The 19,298-nt window shown below is 42.9% G+C and overlaps 1 protein-coding gene across 1 annotated transcript in view; it reads left to right on the forward strand.

Annotated features, from left to right (window-relative positions):
- The window catches only part of sv2ba (synaptic vesicle glycoprotein 2Ba), an 84,272-nt gene that overhangs the window by 16,619 nt on the left and 48,355 nt on the right, over nt 1-19,298 (forward strand). The window contains exons 2-5 of the mRNA XM_034184524.1: nt 615-795; nt 4,477-4,628; nt 5,431-5,564; nt 18,771-18,860. Of these exons, the coding sequence (XP_034040415.1) occupies nt 615-795; nt 4,477-4,628; nt 5,431-5,564; nt 18,771-18,860 (557 nt within the window). The remainder of the gene's footprint in view (nt 1-614; nt 796-4,476; nt 4,629-5,430; nt 5,565-18,770; nt 18,861-19,298) is intronic.

A 19,298-nucleotide genomic window follows, 5' to 3' on the forward strand; every position in this document is an offset into this window, starting at 1 on the left:
GTGTGTGTGTGTGTGTGTGTGTGTGTGTGTGTGTGTGTGTGTGTGTGTGTGTGTGTGTGTGTGTGCGCGCGTGTGTTGTAATTAGTGACAAAGTTATTACTGTATGGATGCAGAGATTTAATACACTGTGCGTGTGTGCATTGTAATTAGTGATACCATTATTATTGTATGGGTGCAGAGAGTTAATACACAGTGTGTATGTGTGTGTGTGTGTGTGTGTGTGTGTGTGTGTGTGTGTGTGTGTGTGTGTGTGTGTGTGTGTGTGTGTGTGTGTGTGTGTGTGTGTGTGTGTGCGCGCGTGTGTTGTAATTAGTGACAGAGTTATTATTGTAGGGGTGCAGAGAGTTAATACATGGTGTGTGTGTGTGTGTGTGTGTTGTAATTAGTGACAGAGTTATTATTGTATGGGTGCAGAGAGTTAATACACGGTGTGTTTGTGTGTGTGTGTGTGTGTGCTCGCGCGTGTGTTGTAATTAGTGACAAAGTTATTACTGTATGGATGCAGAGATTTAATACACTGTGTGTGTGTGCATTGTAATTAGTGATAGCATTATTATTGTATGGGTGCAGAGAGTTAATACACTGTGTATGTGTATGTGTGTGTGTGTTTGCAGGTCTGCTGGTGTACGTGGCCATGATGGTGGGGGCTTTCGTTTGGGGCGGCTTGTGTGATAAGTTAGGAAGGAGAAAGTGTCTGATCTACGTCCTGACCATCGACCTGGTCTTCTCCTTCATGTCATGCTTCGTTCAGAGTTACAGCTTCTTCCTCTTCTTAAGGTTCTGCTCTGGCTTTGGGTGAGATATACATTCTTTACATTTACACAACAATAAATGCATTTTAAATAATAGATTAACATTTTAAACTTGTGTCTTTTTACTGATAGAAAAGAAATGTGATTTTTTTTTTTTTTTTTTTAGATCTATTTATTACAACATGGGGCCTCTTGAATTAAGGAGAATATCGGATACAACCCCAAATCAGACAAAGTTAGGATGCAGGCAATTTAGTGCTAGATAATGGGTGTTTTATTTTTATTGTTACTAAGTAGTGATGTTATTTCAAAGAGGTGATTGTAATCATGATTTGGTACAAAAGCAGTATCCAGTAAAGGCTGAGTCCATGGGGAACAAATATGGGCAGAGGATCTGTTATGTGTCGGACGCAGGCAGAGAACCGACCAGCGTTTGAAGTAAGACCCAGTATAAAATAAGTAGAGCACGGTACAAAGGATAACAGAATTTAATAACATAACAGTGATGTGCTAAATTACAAACAAATGAGTGCGCGGTCTGGCGAGGTGGAATTACGGTGCGCTTCCAGCAGCACAAACGGTCCGGAGCCAGAAACAGTTCGGACCCAAGGACCCCGCCGACACCCCCCAGGTGGCCGCGACCAACCGAGTCTGTGAAAGAAGAAACCATCATGTGAGTCCACACTCCACACACAGAGAGACCACTCAAAGGTGTACATAAACAGCAAACACTTCCTGGCTTAATCACTAATCAGTTTCCCACCCTGCAGGCATGGAACACCCAGTTCACATTATCCACTGCAGTGGAAGCTGATTAAACGAGTAACATAACAGCTCAATATAATAAGGTGTGAGGGACACCACATTTACTGACTGTACTAATGTTAGTCACAAAACCTACTGTACCTCAGGAAGTGTGCTGACGAGCGTGAGACCTCACCCCCTCCTCTTTCACAGACCATGGCATCAAAACCTGGTACGGTCTCTGCATCCATGATGATGAGATGGCTCTCGAGACGACAATCTCACCCGTCTGGTCACAAGGTCGAGTCTCTGGCAAATACGCACTGTGTACTCCAGACTTAAATGCAACCATGCTCCAATCCATATAGATGCACCACAGCTGTGAGTCCTGACGAGCTGCACATGACCAGCCTCAGGTGATCAGGGTGAGGTCCTAATAGCTCAGCCACACAGCCACTCAGTCCTGAACGCAAGCCACCTGGAAGGAAAAACAAAAGACACAACAGAAGACAAAAAACAAAAGGCAGCCAGGCACCCCCAGCCATACAACAGGATCTCCAGTTTGTGTGTGAGAAAATGATTCTAATGTTTAAAAACAATGTTCCTCAAAGAAAGATTGGAATGGATTTGCATATTTCTCCCTCTACAGTGCATAATATCATTAAATGATTCAAGGAATCTGGAAGAATTTCAGTGCATAAAGTGCTCGGGCACAAACCAAAGCTGGACGCCATGGATACCAGTGGCTGGTAAGGTTAGACCTTACCCATGTGAAGCACCTTGAGGCAGCTTTGTTGTGACTTGGTACGATATAATTTAAATTAAATTAAATTAAATTTAATTAAATTTAATTTAATTTAATTAGGCAGCACAGTGGCTTAGTGGTTAGCACTGTCGCCTTACAGTAAGAAGGTCATGGGATTGATTTCCACCTGTGGCCTTTCTGTGTGGAGTTTGTATGTTCTCCCTGTGTTTGTGTGGGTTTCCTCCGGTTCCTCCCACATCCAATGACATACAGGTTAAGTGAATTGGAAACTTTAAATTGTCCGTAGGTGTGCTCACAGGTGTGAGTGTGTTTGTTTGTCTATATGTGGCTCTGCGACAGACTGCCGTCCTGTCCAGGGTGTACTCCGCCTCACACTCTATGACTGCTGGGATAGGCTCCAGCCCCCCGTGACCCTTAATTGCAGCGATTGAAGATGAGTGAGTGAGTGAGTGAATTGAATTAAACTGAATTCATCTCCAAACCCTCAGCCGGCATTGCATCACGAACACTTTTTCATCAATAACTGATATAACCACATAGGCAAGGGATTACTTTGTCAAGCAGTACAATACGGAGTTATATTCATAAATTACACTTAAATCTTTAATGTGTAAAAAAAAATGCCTCGTGTTAACCTTGTCCAGAAGCGGTTTCAACTTCTCGGGTTGGAACACTCACTCACTTACTCACTCATCTTCAACTGCTTACTCCAATTGAGGGTCACGGGGGGCTGGAGCCTATCCCAGCAGTTGCAACATTACAGTATATTTGTGTTATTAGACATTTTATAGACAAGGATCAGCTCCATGTAGCGCAGCAGCTCCCACAGGTTCAAACAGCAGTTTGTGGTGAGAATAAAGCAAATACTGAATAAAAGCACTGGAACCACTTTATATTTGTATGTCTGCAGGGTTTTGTAGGACTATTTTCCATCAGCCTGTCTGTTATGTGTCGGACGCAGCCCGGAGAACCGACCAGCGTTTGAAGGACCCAGTATAAAATAAGCAGAGCACGGTACAAAGGATAACAGAGTTTAATGAACATAACAGTGCTGTGAAAAAAGTGCGCGGTCTGGCGTGGTGGTTTTGCGGTGCGCTCCCAGCAGCGCTAACGGTCCGGAGCCAGAACCAATTCGGACCCAAGGACCCCGCCAACACCCCCCAGGTGGCCGCGACAAACTGAGTCTGTGAAAGAAGGAATCATTATGTGAGTCCACACTCAACACACAGAGAGAACGCTCAAAGGTGCACAAACAGCAAACACTTCCTGGCTTAATTACTAATCAGCTTCCCACCCTGCAGGCATGGAACACCCAGTTCACAAAACTCCACTGCAGTGGAAGCTGATTACACGACCAACATACAGCTCAATATAATAAGGTGTGAGGGACACCACATTTACTGACTGTATAAATGTTAGTCACAAAATCTAACGTACCTCAGGAAGTGTGCTGACGAGCGTGAGACCTCACCCCCTCCTCTTTCACAGACCATGCATCAAACCTGGATGTTCTCTGCATCCACTGATGATGAGATGGCTCCCGAGACGACGATCTCACCCGTCTGGTCACAAGGTCGAGTCTCTGGCAAATACACACTGTGTACTCCAGTCTTAAATGCCACCATGTTCCAATCCATGTACATGCACCACAGCTGTGAGTCCTGACGAGCCGCAGGTGATCAGCCTCAGGTGATCAGGGTGAGGTCCTGATAAACTCAGCTACACAGCCACTCAGTCCCAAATGCAAGCCACCTGGAAGGAAAAACAAAAGACAGGACAAAAGACAGAAACAAAAAGGCAGCCAGGCCCCCCCAGCCATACAACACTGTCATTAGAAACAGATCATGAAAAAACAAATTACTGCTTACAAGTAGTTTTGTTTTTTTTTTAAAAAAAACTCTTCATTACTCTTAAAGTATGTCAACAATGCAGTTTTTAAAAAATATGTTGCGTTCTTTCCCAGCTCCTCTGTGGTTAAAGTTGTTTTTCACATTTGTTTTGCTGATTACATTTGAGCAGTAAGGTTTTAGCTCTGCACTAATGCATGAAATACAAGGTCACCTAATTAAATCCTGCAGCTCTTGTTGGTTTACGGCGATAATGAGCCCGTCTTCATCACACAATAGACAGGGGTGAGTCCACGGGGGGTGGGTAGAAACATAAAATCCTGCATTTATTAATGATGTTGGGCCTATCCTTTGATTTTGATTCCAGAATTGGCGGTGCAGTTCCAATCGTGTACACCTACTTCACAGAGTTTCTGCAGATGGACAAACGTGGCGAACACCTGAGCTGGCTCTGCATGTTCTGGATGCTCGGGGGCCTTTATGCCTCCTTCACTGCCTGGGGAATCATCCCCCACTACGGTACAGACCTGCACACAAAGTATTCTGTTTCTATTGAAATTCAGTTTGTGGAAATTTTTGTGCTTTAGACTTTGGTCATTTCAGCTTGCATCAGTTTATAATTACAGGATAGACAAATTGTAAAAAATTGAAATTTTCAATCTTTTTTTTTTATTACTAACATGACCCATGAAGTCACATGAAAACAAAATATGTATATGATGTGTAAAATGTGCCAAAAAGTGGCCGCATGTGTCCTTCATTTCTAACCAATGTTTCAAATTGCAGAAATGTGCTCGTTAACACACAAAATATGACAAAAGATGATTTTATTTGTTCCACCTCCAATGAGATTTAAATACTGAGATATGACACAAATATAAAGCAAAACTCCTAAAAATTTCAGATTCGAATTTTTCAGCATTAATTTTTTATTTTAACACTCTTGGTGTTGAATCTTGTTGGAGTTATTACTCAGAGATGATCATTATATCTGTGCTGATTTAGCTTTGTACTGTATATGCATCGATTGACACTCTTGGCACTTGCTGTAAGCTGTTAGTTTTCTGCATTGCTGTAACAGTGCTGAAGGTTGTTGGTTCAAAACCCAATCTGAGACTGCTGTCTGTGATGTTCCCGACCAATCACAGTTAAGAATCTGAGCAGTGTCAAGGCCCTAATGGGAGTTACATGTGTAAGTCTTTAGGTTGTGTTAATTGTAATGGTGTGGAGCTACATAAACTCTGAAAAGTGATAAATCAACTCTATCAGAATTGATTTAACACTGGCCATATTAACATCACTGGGTGGTACTGTGTTATAGGCTGGGGCTTTGCCATTGGCACTGAGTTCCAGATCCACAGCTGGAGAGTATTTATCCTGGTTTGTCTCTTCCCTGCCCTGGCCGCACTCGTCGGAGTCGTCTTGATGCCAGAAAGTCCTCGTTTCTTGCTGGAGGTCAAACACAGTTTGTACACCTGTTGGTTCATCAGTTTCACACAGGTCATGTGAAGATTACTGTAACCAAACATAAAACTAAAAGATGTAAATAGCTTTTGATTACATAAACTGTGAGTCATCAGCCACTGCACCAACATCTCACCGCTGAGAATGTTAGCGATCTGCTGCCAAGGCATGACCGAGGCCACCATTCAGGACACAGTCAGGCCTTTAACCACATGTGGAGGTGTATTTATACATCACATCACCAGCAGGTTCACGTCATCATACACTCAGTTTAACTGACAACATAACAACCAACTCGTGTAATAAGAGTTACGCCTCATGGCAACCATGTTCTCAAAGTGTTTTATTACATTAAAGACGGATTATCAAAAATGAAAAATCCCCCAATAAACAATCTTGTCATCACATGTCAGGAGTTTCCTTGATTTAAAAAATAAAAATTATTGTAAAGGCCAGTCATTTATGTTAAATACGTGTTTACAACATTTAATCACATGCCGTCCTTTTTCTCCTTCCTCTGATTGGACATGGCATCGATACCATAATTGTCTCACGCACAAATCTGTGTGCCCGTTATACCGTGTGTTAGTTTGTTAGTCTGTATGGTGAAAAGATCACACATAGTTGCGGGTATTTGGTTAGACTCTTTCTCTCAGATTGTTCTGTCTGAGTTATTTTCATTAGTTACTTCATCCAAACCATCAACATGTCTATTAGACCCCATTCCTACCAGGCTGCTCAAGGAAGCCCTACCATTATTTAATGCTTCGATCTTAAATATGATCAATCTATCTTTATTAGTTGGCTATGTACCACAGGCTTTTAAGGTGGCAGTAATTAAACCATTACTTAAAAAGCCATCACTTGACCCAGCTATCTTAGCTAATTATAGACCAATCTCCAACCTTCCTTTTCTCTCAAAAATTCTTGAAAGGGTAGTTGTAAAACAGCTAACTGATCATCTGCAGAGGAATGGTCTATTTGAAGAGTTTCAGTCAGGTTTTAGAATTCATCATAGTACAGAAACAGCATTAGTGAAGGTTACAAATGATCTTCTTATGGCCTCAGACAGTGGACTCATCTCTGTGCTTGTTCTGTTAGACCTCAGTGCTGCTTTTCATACTGTTGCCCATAAAATTTTATTACAGAGATTAGAGCATGCCATAGGTATTAAAGGCACTGCGCTGCGGTGGTTTGAATCATATTTATCTAATAGATTACAATTTGTTCATGTAAATGGGGAGTCTTCTTCACAGACTAAGGTTAATTATGGAGTTCCACAAGGTTCTGTGCTAGGACCAATTTTATTCACTTTATACATGCTTCCCTTAGGCAGTATTATTAGACGGCATTGCTTAAATTTTCATTGTTACGCAGATGATACCCAGCTTTATCTATCCATGAAGCCAGAGGACACACACCAATTAGCTAAACTGCAGGATTGTCTTACAGACATAAGGACATGGATGACCTCTAATTTCCTGCTTTTAAACTCAGATAAAACTGAAGTTATTCTACTTGGCCCCACAAATCTTAGAAACATGGTGTCTAACCAGATCCTTACTCTGGATGTGAGAAATCTTGGAGTCATTTTTGATCAGGATATGTCATTCAAAGCGCATATTAAACAAATATGTAAGACTGCTTTTTTGCATTTACGCAATATCTCTAAAATTAGAAAGGTCTTGTCTCAGAGTGATGCTGAAAAACTAATTCATGCATTTATTTCCTCTAGGCTGGACTATTGTAATTCATTATTATCAGGTTGTCCTAAAAGTTCCCTGAAAAGCCTTCAGTTAATTCAAAATGCTGCATCTAGAGTACTGACGGGGACTAGAAGGAGAGAGCATATCTCACCCATATTGGCCTCTCTTCATTGGCTTCCTGTTAATTCTAGAATAGAATTTAAAATTCTTCTTCTTACTTATAAGGTTTTGAATAATCAGGTCCCATCTTATCTTAGGGACCTCATAGTACCATATCACCCCAATAGAGCGCTTCGCTCTCAGAATGCAGGCTTACTTGTAGTTCCTGTTGTGAAAGTGTAGTGACACGGACCCACAACAGGGGGCGCAAATGAACGGTCAATAGATGAGCCAAAAAGTAACAATTTAATGTTGTGAAGGTGCACAACGAATACACAGACAATCTCAGAATCTGATAACAGTCAATCCACAAAGGTGACGTGTGGGCAGGCTCGAGGATAGAAGACATCTGTCCTGAGAAGAGCCGGAACCACACGATTTCCGCCGCCACCAAACCTGGTGAATACTGGAGCCGCCAAGTCCCGAATTCCCAGGTGATCACCGTCCCCGACTGTCGGATCTGGTACTGCTGGCGAAGAACAAAGACAGTCAAGTGTGGGTGTGTGTACACCCCGTAACAACAACGGTGGGAATGCCACCTCCACCTCTAACACACACTCGTGCAGCGTCTGTTTAACCACTTATCTGACGGACGTAGGACAAAACAATCGCGACCCACGCCGGTCCTCTGGTTGACAGCTGCAAAACAATAGCTCTTGGAATCAATTAATACAGGCAGAGAACGTTACCTCCATAGAAGTACGATATCTCGGCAACGAGGTGGAGATGACGTCTGGTCTTTATGGAGTGAGATGATGTAGAGTAGATGGGTGACAGCTGTCAAGAGATAATGAGTGACAGCTGTCACCCCCGGCTGTGTCCGTGGCGGCAGCGCCCTCTCGTGCCTGAAGCCCGCACTTCAGGCAGGGCGCCCTCTGGTGGTGGGCCAGCAGTACCTCCTCTTCTGGCGGCCCACACAACAGTTCCTAGGGTTTGTAAGAGTAGAATGGGAGGCAGAGCCTTCAGCTTTCAGGCTCCTCTCCTGTGGAACCAGCTCCCAATTCGGATCAGGGAGACAGACACCCTCTCTACTTTTAAGATTAGGCTTAAAACTTTCCTTTTTGCTAAAGCTTATAGTTAGGGCTGGATCAGGTGACCCTGAACCATCCCTTAGTTATGCTGCTATAGATTTAGACTGCTGGGGGGTTCCCATGATGCACTGAGTGTTTCTTTCTCTTTTTGCTCTGTATGCACCACTCTGCATTTAATCATTAGTGATTGATCTCTGCTCCCCTCCACAGCATGTCTTTTTCCTGGTTCTCTCCCTCAGCCCCAACCAGTCCCAGCAGAAGACTGCCCCTCCCTGAGCCTGGTTCTGCTGGAAGTTTCTTCCTGTTAAAAGGGAGTTTTTCCTTCCCACTGTCGCCAAGTGCTTGCTCACAGGGGGTTGTTTTGACCATTGGGGTTTTTACGTAATTATTGTATGGCCTTGCCTTACAATATAAAGCGCCTTGGGGCAACTGTTTGTTGTGATTTGGCGCTATATAAATAAAATTGATTGATTGATTGATAGTTACATTGTCATTATTTCAGGCAATGTGAAAAATGAAGATGGGATTCATAATTTTCAAAGAAAATTGTGTGCTTTTTTCAGCACATTACACATCATGTTCTTCAGGGTTCTCAGGTACTCAGCTCATGCTAACATTCTCCCATTAGCATCACATCATGTGTGTTACCATTGAATTATCATGGTAATGTTAGACCATTTGCATCATGTTATGTGGCTTTAGCAAGTTTTCATGCTGATATTAGCCCATTAACATCTCATTATGTGACACTAGTGAGTTTTCAAGACACACAAAGGACTAAGTCCATGGTCAGTCGCTGCCCTCCCACACGGGTCCTCAGCCACCACAAGTATGTATTTCGTGAGCACATTATGAATCCTGTTGCTTACAATGGAGGCACTCAGCTCATGCTAATGTTAAGGCCCCCTGACAGGAGCATGCCTCCTATTCACGCACTAGCATGACCTGTGTTGTGCTATAGAGTAAACTCGTCTTTAATGGGTGCAGACAGGACGCGAGAGGGGCGCCGGTGCGTGCCATTGCACATAGAGAATTTTGAAATGTTCAAAAAATCTTTCACGCATAAATGTTGTGCTATGTGGCGTGATCTAATTGCCAACACTACGTGCAGCTCGTCAAGTGGAGTAAAGAAGAAGTGAACAGAGCGAGTGGTGACGTCAGCGGATCGCATCAGAGCGCAGCTCGTCTGAACGATTATAACAAGAAGTTAAATCTCTCATAAACATACTTCAACAGCTGCACACAAGAATGAAAAAACACGCAACTGTTTTACCAGGCCATGACAATGTAAACATGACAAATAATTACCTTTTTAAAAATGCTTTCTGCAGCTTGTTAGGCACGCGCATGTGAACGGCTGAAGCTGAAGCGGTCCTCTGTGATTCAGGAAGTGATTACAGCCATTTTCAAAAGCCAATTTGCAGAGCAAATTATTAATCTGACACAAAATAATTATGCTATACACACAGAGTTCAGCGCAGAGTGTGTGGTCGGTAGAACAAAGAACGGCATCCAGCTGGGAACACAGTGGGTGGGATTGTCACGATGATGTGCGTGCAAGTGCGTGAATCAAAGATATGCTCATTTCATGGGGCCTTTAGGTGTGATGTCAGTGCCTTGACATCTCACTGAAAGCCAAGCTAGCAAAAAACTAACTGTGCAGCATATTATACAGCCCCTGGCAAAAATTATGGAATCACCGGCCTCGGAGGATGTTCATTCAGTTGTTTAATTTTGTAGAAAAAAGCAGATCACAGACATGACACAAAATTAAAGTCATTTCAAATGGCAACTTTCTGACTTTAATAAACACTATAAGAAATCTGTTATGTTTCGGACGCGGGCGGAGAACCGACCCAGCGTTTGAAAGGACCAAGCATGAAATAAGCAGAGCACGGTTCAAAAGGATAACAGAATTTAATAAACATAACAGTGAGTAGTGCCAAACATCTAAAACGTCCGCGGTCTGGTGAGGTGAAAACACGGCGCGCTCTCAACAGCGCAAACGGTCCAGAGCCACAGCAGTTCGGACCCAGGGACCCCGCCGACACCCCCCAGGTGGCTGCGACAAACCGAGTCTGTGAAGAAAGAAAACATGAGGTGAGTCCAACTCCACACAGAGAGACACAACTCAAAGGTGCACGCAATCAGCAAACACTTCCTGGCTTAAAGCTATACATCAGCTTCTCACCCTGCAGGCACGGAACAACTCAGTTCAAATCTCCACTGCAGCAGAAGCTGATAAGACAATTAGCATAACGTGACAGCTCACTAACACAAGGTGTGAGGGACACCAAATCCACTGTCATTACTTCATAAAAGTCACCAAAACCAAATTACCTCAGGAAGTGTGCTGAAGAGCATGAGACCTCACCGAATCCTCCTTCACAGACTGTGGCGTCAAACCTGGAGCGGTCTCTGCGTCCGTGATGGTGAGATTGTCCTCCTGACGTCGATCTCACACGTCTGCTCACAAGGTCGAGTCTCTGGCAATGACACACTGTGCATTCAAGGTTTAAATGCAGCAATCTCTGATTAAGACAAAATACACCACAGCTGTGAGTCCTGATGACCTGCACGTGATAACAAGCCTCAGGTGTTCAGGGTGAGGTCCTGATGCTCAGCCACTCAGTCCTGAATGCATACCACCTGGTGGGAGAAACAGAAAACAAAAACCAAACCAGCCAAACACCCCAGCCCACAACAAAATTGGGAAAAAAAAATTGTGGCAGTCAGTAACGGTTACTTTTTTAGACCAAGCAGAGGGAAAAAAATATGGAATCACTCAATTCTGAGGAAAAAATGATGGAATCATGAAAAACAAAAGAACGCTCCAACACATCACTAGTATTTTGTTGCACCACCTCTGGCTTTTATAACAGCTTGCAGTCTCTGAGGCATGGAGTTAATGAGTGACAAACAGTACTCTTCATCAATCTGGCTCCAACTTTCTCTGATTGCTGTTGCCAGATCAGCTTTGCAGGTTGGAGCCTTGTCATGGACCATTTTCTTCAACTTCCACCAAAGTTTTTCAATTGGATTAAGATCCGGACTATTTGCAGGCCATGACATTGACCCTATGTGTCTTTTTGCAAGGAATGTTTTCACAGTTTTCGCTCTATGGCAAGATGTATTATCATCTTGAAAAATGATTTCATCATCCCCAAACATCCTTTCAATTGATGGGATAAGAAAAGTGTCCAAAATATCAACGTAAACTTGTGCATTTATTGATGATGTAATGACAGCCATCTCCCCAGTGCCTTTACCTGACATGCAGCCCCATATCATCAATGACTGTGGAAATTTACATGTTCTCTTCAGGCAGTCATCTTTATAAATCTCATTGGAACGGCACCAAACAAAAGTTCCAGCATCATCACCTTGCCCAATGCAGATTCGAGATTCATCACTGAATATGACTTTCATCCAGTCATCCACAGTCCACGATTGCTTTTCCTTAGCCCATTGTAACCTTGTTTTTTTCTGTTTAGGTGTTAATGATGGCTTTCGTTTAGCTTTTCTGTATGTAAATCCCATTTCCTTTAGGCGGTTTCTTACAGTTCGGTCACAGACATTGACTCCAGTTTCCTCCCATTCGTTCCTCATTTGTTTTGTTGTGCATTTTCGATTTTTGAGACATATTGCTTTAAGTTTTATGTCTTGACGCTTTGATGTCTTCCTTGGTCTACCAGTATGTTTGCCTTTAACAACCTTCCCATGTTGTTTGTATTTGGTCCAGAGTTTAGACACAGCTGACTGTGAACAACCAACATCTTTTGCTACATTGCGTGATGATTTACCCTCTTTTAAGAGTTTGATAATCCTCTCCTTTGTTTCAATTGACATCTCTCGTGTTGGAGCCATGATTCATGTCAGTCCACTTGGTGCAACAGCTCTCCAAGGTGTGATCACTCCTTTTTAGATGCAGACTAACGAGCAGATCTGATTTGATGCAGGTGTTAGTTTTGGGTATGAAAATTTACAGGGTGATTCCATAATGTATTCCTCAGAATTGAGTGAGTCCATATTTTTTCCCTCTGCTTGGTCTAAAAAAGTAACCGTTACTGACTGCCACAATTTTTTTTCCTGATTTCTTATAGTGTTTCTTAAAGCCAGAAAGTTGCCATTTGGAATGACTTAGTTTTGTGTCATGTCTGTGATCTGCTTTTTTTCTACAAAATTAAACACCTGAATGAACATCCTCCGAGGCTGGTGATTCCATAATTATTGCCAGGGGTTGTATAACAACCTCGTCTCATGGCAAGTTGTGATTCAGCAGCACAAAATATACATTAATCTATTGGTTTGTGATATTGTGATGAAAAGTGCCTCATTTTTGTCACGGCAGCACGAATTCATTCTCATTCATTCCATGATGGCTGCACAAGATTAAAAGTGTGAAGCAGGGGGGTCGGGGGTGGTTATGGTTAGGGTGGGGGGGGGAGGAGTAAGATTAAGTTATGGTTAAGGTTAGGGTTGGGGGTGGGAGTAGAGTTAGGAATAGTGAGTTTAAAAAAAAGCTCCATCACAAAAATTTGACTCATTTCGTCACGGGAGCACGAAAAAAAAAAGATGTGAGACTGGGCTGTATATGAAGACTGAAACTTTAAGGTGAAATAAGGAAACAGTGCTGCAGCACAATGGCAGCATTTACCAATTATGAATTGCAACTGGTATCATAAACACCTTACTGCTGGTGTCCACTGGTAGACACTTGTGGCAGGAGAAGCCATCGGGCTGAAGAAGGAGGCCTTTCGTGTCTGGTTAGCACAGGTATCTCCTGAATTCACGGACTGGTACCAGCAGGTCTACGGCCTCAGTCGTGACCGGTCAACCCAGTCTCACGGCAAGTCGTGATTCAGCAGCATGAAATATACATTAATCTATTGGTTTGTGATATTGTGACGAAAATGAGGCGCTTTTCGTCACAGCAACACAAATTCATTCTGTTTCATTCCGTGATGGCTGCACGAAATTACAAGTGAAGTGGGGGGGAGCAGTCGGGAGTGGTTATGGTTATGGTTAGGGTGGGGGGAAAGAGTAAGATTAGGTTATGGTTAAGGTTAGGGTCGGGGGTAGGAGTAGGGTTAGTAATAGTGAGTTAAAAACACCCCGTCACGAAAATTTAACTCATTTCGTCACGGGAGCATGAAAAAAAAAAAACATGAGACTGGGCTGGACCAGTGATGCTGGTAAAGCCTCGGTCCCACCGAATAATGAAGGCTGAAGAAGGAGCCACGCGTGGGTGTGGGGTGATTATTTGAAGAATGACCCACATTTTCATCTATCACGTATCTACTATGAAGGTGCCACTATGTGCCTCTCTGTACCCCGCATGTGCCACGTAGCAGCCTCTAGTGAGCCACGACCACCTGTCATTACAGCCTCGAATGGCTCGCATCAGACACACTAAGCCATGTAGTGCCATGATAGCGCCATGATAACGCCATGTTGGCGCACGTTTAGGCATGAGTTTGGTCCAAACCTCCAGCCCTCCCACACCTGGTCTCTTTAAAGTGTGGGTTTTCAATTCACAGATTCACAGCAGCATTTAATGATGTCCCTTCTTTTTTTTTTAAACGCAGTCCAAAAATAGACACTCCATCACAGTTCTGCAGTTGTGCGCTGTGCGCCAGGCTGCTGTCCACCTGTAATGCACCAGACCAGCTAGACCGAACCACGGGTTCCTGGAGAGCCGCCTCTGTGCTCCTTGCTGGCTCCGTGGCTCTCTGGCTTTTTTTTTTTTTGCGGCTTTAAACACACAAAACTTTATGTTTGTAAGTTTATTTCTGCAAAATCGCTCTTTTGCACGCGCGCTGCTGTTGTCCTTTCATGGACAGCCGCCTCTCTGCTCTTTCTAAGTGGCTTCCTTTCCATCCGTGGCTTGCTGGCTTTATTTTTTCCCTGGCTTTAAACACAGTCATTTTTACAACGTGATTCCACTTTTAACTTTGTGTTCGTCCGTTTATTTCTGCAAAAGCACTCTTTTGCGCGCGGTGCCGTTCTGCATACAGAATGAGGTGGCCGTTTTATTATATACACCTGTGGATCATTTTCTATATATATATATATATATATATATATATATATATTTTTTTTTTTTTTTTTCTTTCGCAGCTTACAAGTCACCATGATACAACTTTTAACTTTGTGTTATGTCTTCAAAATCGGTCTTTTGTGCGCTCTCCACCTGTGTTGCCGCACAGCTCCTGCTCTTAGCTGCTCCACTGGAGTTATTATCTTCCATGGCTTTAAACACACATCCACTTTAACGCAGTCACCCAAATTTTAACTTTGTGTTCGTCCAATATTGACTGAAATATCACTCTTTTGTGAGCTGGCGTTCTGCCTAAATGCTCGTTTGAAGCGTGATGATGAGTCACTGCCTCAGTGCACACACACAGCAGAGCTCATGTGATCCATTAATTCCAGAAGTGATTAGAGGTATTTTCAGCATCCAAGGTTTGACAGAAAATGATTAATCCGCTACAAAATAATTATTTTATATAGAGTCCAGCGCACAGAGCAGGTGGAATTGTGTGCGCAAGAGAGCCGCTCCAAAAATAGCCTCTCAGGTCCTGCCTCAGTGCGCACACACAGCTGAGCTCATGTGATCCATTAACAAGATATTAAATTAACATACTTTTACATACAACAGACATCAACATACAGACATACTTTTACAGCTAGGAACTGTTTTATCAAGCTATAAAAAACATTAAAAATAATTACCTTAAGCTGTTCAAAATACATTCCACATGGAGCAGGAAAGAGGAAAAAGTGTCCAGATGAAACAGTCCTCTGTGATGCCAGAAGTGATTAGAAGTGTTTTCAACATCCAAGGTTTGGCAGAAAATGATTAATCCACTACAAAATATATAGAGTCCAGCACACAGAGCAGGTGCAATTGTGTGCGCAAGAAAAATAGCCTCTCAGGTCCTGGGAAGGTGTCAGGCGCACGGATAATGGTCTTTTTGCAGACTCGTAAGCACCACGCAAATGCCTCTAAGCCGTCGCAGTAACTCGAACACAAACTGCACCACGCTGTTGTTGCTAAATTTTGAACATCTTGAAATTAGCGCCACGCTCAGAGAGGAGCCTCGTTAACTGAAGATAATGCCTCTAAGAGCCACTGTGAGTCACTATACTGCCACGATAGCTCACGAAACAAAAAAAAAACAGGGTGCGTGGCTCCTTCTTCACTCCTTCTTCACTCGGTGGGACCGAGGCTTAACGCGTTACTCTAATCTGACCACTTTTTTCAGTAATGAGTAATCTAATGCGTTAATCTTTCCAAATCAGTAATCAGATTAAAGTTACTTCTCCAAGTCACTGTGCATTACTGTTATTTTTGTATTGTGGGTTGATCGCAGAATTAAAACTCAGACGGGAGAGTGCTGAGCACCTCACACTGGTGTCAGGAGTATGCCGTTCAGTTGAAGTGTTCATTTTTCCTACTTTCAGTGAGCTGTGAGCTTTTCCTCCACTGTGTTCCAAGTTGAAAAACAGTTTTCTTTCAAAGAGCTCAGAGCTTTATTTAAAACTCTGTGCATCCTCGCTAAAAGCAGCTGATCCGCGACACGCCATCAACAAATACTAACTCTTTTTGTTCCACCCAAATGTGCTTAACGTGTCTTTCTGAGGACGAAATGGTGTAAAAAAAGCTGATAAAACTTTCTTACCTGTCAATCTGGTCGTGTTTTCTGCATAAATAAACATTATCCATTCTTCTGATCAAACAGCAAGTCAGGGGCGAATCCACGCGGGAAGGGGGTGTTGTGCTCCCCACAACAGCCCTAGATTAAAGGTCCACTTTTGAAGACATTTTTTATTACTATTACTACTTATAATAATAATAATAATAATAATAATAATTTCAACAACTAAAATGTTTAGAAATAATTTAAATGTTAGAATAATGTTAGAAACAATTTGTTACATTTATAAACAATGTTGGTTGGAAATTGTAAGTTTTATTGTTGCAGTGCTGTCAACAGTTAAATATGAGGTCAAGAAAGACTGACTTTATTTTATTTTTTATAAAAACAAGTATTTATGTTCAGTGAAGTCAAGAAAGGGCGACTATAAAGTGAGTATTGGCAAAACGGGTTGTCATTTGTTGTGAAAGTGTAGTGACATGGACCCACAACAGGGGGCGCAAATGAATGGTCAATAGATGAGCCAAAAAATAACAATTTAATGTTGTGAAGGTGCACAACGAACGTACAGACAATCTCAGAATATGATTACAGTCAATCCAAAAAGGTGACGTGTGGGCAGGCTCAAGGATAGAAGACATCTGTCCTGAGAAGAGCCGGAACCACACGATTTCCACCGCCACTGAACCTGGTGAATACTGGAGCCGCCAAGTCCCGAATTCCCAGGTGATCACCGTCCCCGACTGTCGGATCTGGTACTGCTGGCGAAGAACAGACAGTCAAGTGTGGGTGTGTGTACACCCTGTAACAACAACGGTGGGAATGCCACCTCCACCTCTCACTCAATATTCTGCAGAGTACCGCAGTGATTCCTCAGGGGAAAAGAGTGCCGTCCAGCACTCACTCAGCTTCCACCGACAGAGGTACCGGTACTCCTGCAAACACTCACAATATACAGATGATATTGTAACACAAACGGCTGAGGATATTACCTCCAAAGAAGTACGATATCTCGGCAACGAGTTGGAGATGACGTCTGGTCTTTATGGAGTGAGATGATGTAGAGTAGATGGGTGACAGCTGTCAAGAGATAATGAGTGACAGCTGTCACCCCCGGCTGTGTCCGTGGCGGCAGCGCCCTCTCGTGCCTGAAGCCCGCACTTCAGGCAGGGCGCCCACTGGTGGTGGGCCAGCAGTACCTCCTCTTCTGGCGGCCCACACAACAGTCATTTTCATGTTGAGGTGGCGGGGGGTGTTGTCAGGAGCTGCTGAAAGTAACTATTAAAGTAACTAGTAATCTAACTTAGTTGCTTTTAAAACTGAGTAATCAGTAAAGTAACTAAGTTACTTTTTCAAGGATTCTATGACATGCATGTCATGTCATAGAATTCAATGGATGTCGACATTGTTTGACCTTTACTTTGCAGACCAAGCATTCAACACAGTCAAAACTATTCCATTTATGAATCCTATTAACTCAGCCAATAATGTGCAAGAATAATTAGCAAAAATTCAAGTGGACTTTTTTTTCAGTGTTTAAGGAGTAATTGTGCAAATTTGGTGCTTGTTTCACCATTTGAAAGATTCCTCTGCAAATATTCTGTTATCTGCTGAAGTGTCTGGGTGTTGTTGGGCTGTCATGGCTGACACGCCTATTATATAAGGTTGCACGGAACTCAGGGACATTACCTCTGGGTTAGCAAACTGGGGTGGTGGGCCTCATCTTTAAGAAATGAGACTGCACACCTGACAGGACTCAATGGTCACCATTCCAGACACAAAGCAGACACACCTATGGATGGTCCTGAAACTGATCTTATCCTGTTTGAACCCATAGATTTTATTATTTATATTGATGATTGGTTGTGATGTAACAATGCACCCTGAATTGTGGTAATTATATTGTGACACCTGTATTAAAACTTTTTTTTTAACAATGATCTAATTATATATTGATGATATGTATCATATTGTGAAGCTACAATATCGCTCCACTCTTAATGATTGGGCTGCATATTTCCCCTAGTGGTAGAAATGAGCACTACAATTAAAAATGACATTAAATTCTCATAATAACATAGTCATCTGACTTGGTCTGTGAGTGGGCTAAAAGGTTCTTCAGGGCCTGATTCATTTGACATACTCTATGATGACCGGTGCTGTGCTCAATTAGTCCCACTGCCATATTTGTAACATCCCGCTGCTAGATCTCACGAAGCTTTTCAATGAATCACATGAATCAAAATGATTGATCTAGTGACTGTCCATGCACATGCTTGAGATTTGCCCGAGATTTGGCTTGGTGCACATACGCAGTACCAAATATCGGGACAAATATTGACGAGGACAGCTGTGGCACGACACCGGATCAGTGGTTCTTCAAACCTCCCAGATCACCACTGTAAATGAGAATTAGTTCTCCATTAACTTGACAGTTTTTTTAAAAGGTCAAATTGAAATAAATAAATTAAAACAGTTAAAATGTGGGTTAAAATGATTTTAAATGATCAGTTTTGAATTCTGTGCATTTTGACCCCCTGATAGAGACGGTGATCTGTCAATAAGACGTCTTCCTGATCCGAGAGCTGGCTACCTGGTGAGGTAACTCTTTGTCACAGTGTGTGTGCTTGTATGTGTCAGAATGCCCGACACGATGAGGCGTGGATGATACTGCGACGGGTCCACGACACCAACTGGAAGGCCAAAGGGGAGCCGGAGAGAGTCTTCACTGTGAGTCTGTTTCTAATCCTGCTCTGGCTGATCACTGAGATATATTCTTGCTGTTCTCCTGGACCAACTTGGGGATTAAGGACCTTGCCCAATAGCCCTTAGTGATTTTCCAGCCGGACAGGGGTTTGAACCAAGGATCTTTTGGTCTTAAGCCCACTGCTTAAGCACTAGACCATCACCTCCCCAAAAGAACAACATTGTGGATAGGAGCATCAGAAATTAGATTCCTCCATAAGGTATCTGGGCTTACACTCTGGGACAGGGTGAGACGCTTGATTATCCAGGAGGGACTCTGAGTAGAGCCGCTGCTTCTTCACATCAAAGGTGATGGGAGGTGATGGTCTAGTGGTTAAGGTGTTGGGCTTGAGTCCAGAAGATCATGGGTTCAAATCCCCGCCTGACTGGAAAATCACTAAGGGCCCTTGGGCAAGGCCTTTA

The sequence above is a fragment of the Thalassophryne amazonica genome, chromosome 2, assembly GCF_902500255.1.
Source record: "Thalassophryne amazonica chromosome 2, fThaAma1.1, whole genome shotgun sequence".
Classification (NCBI taxonomy): domain Eukaryota; kingdom Metazoa; phylum Chordata; class Actinopteri; order Batrachoidiformes; family Batrachoididae; genus Thalassophryne; species Thalassophryne amazonica.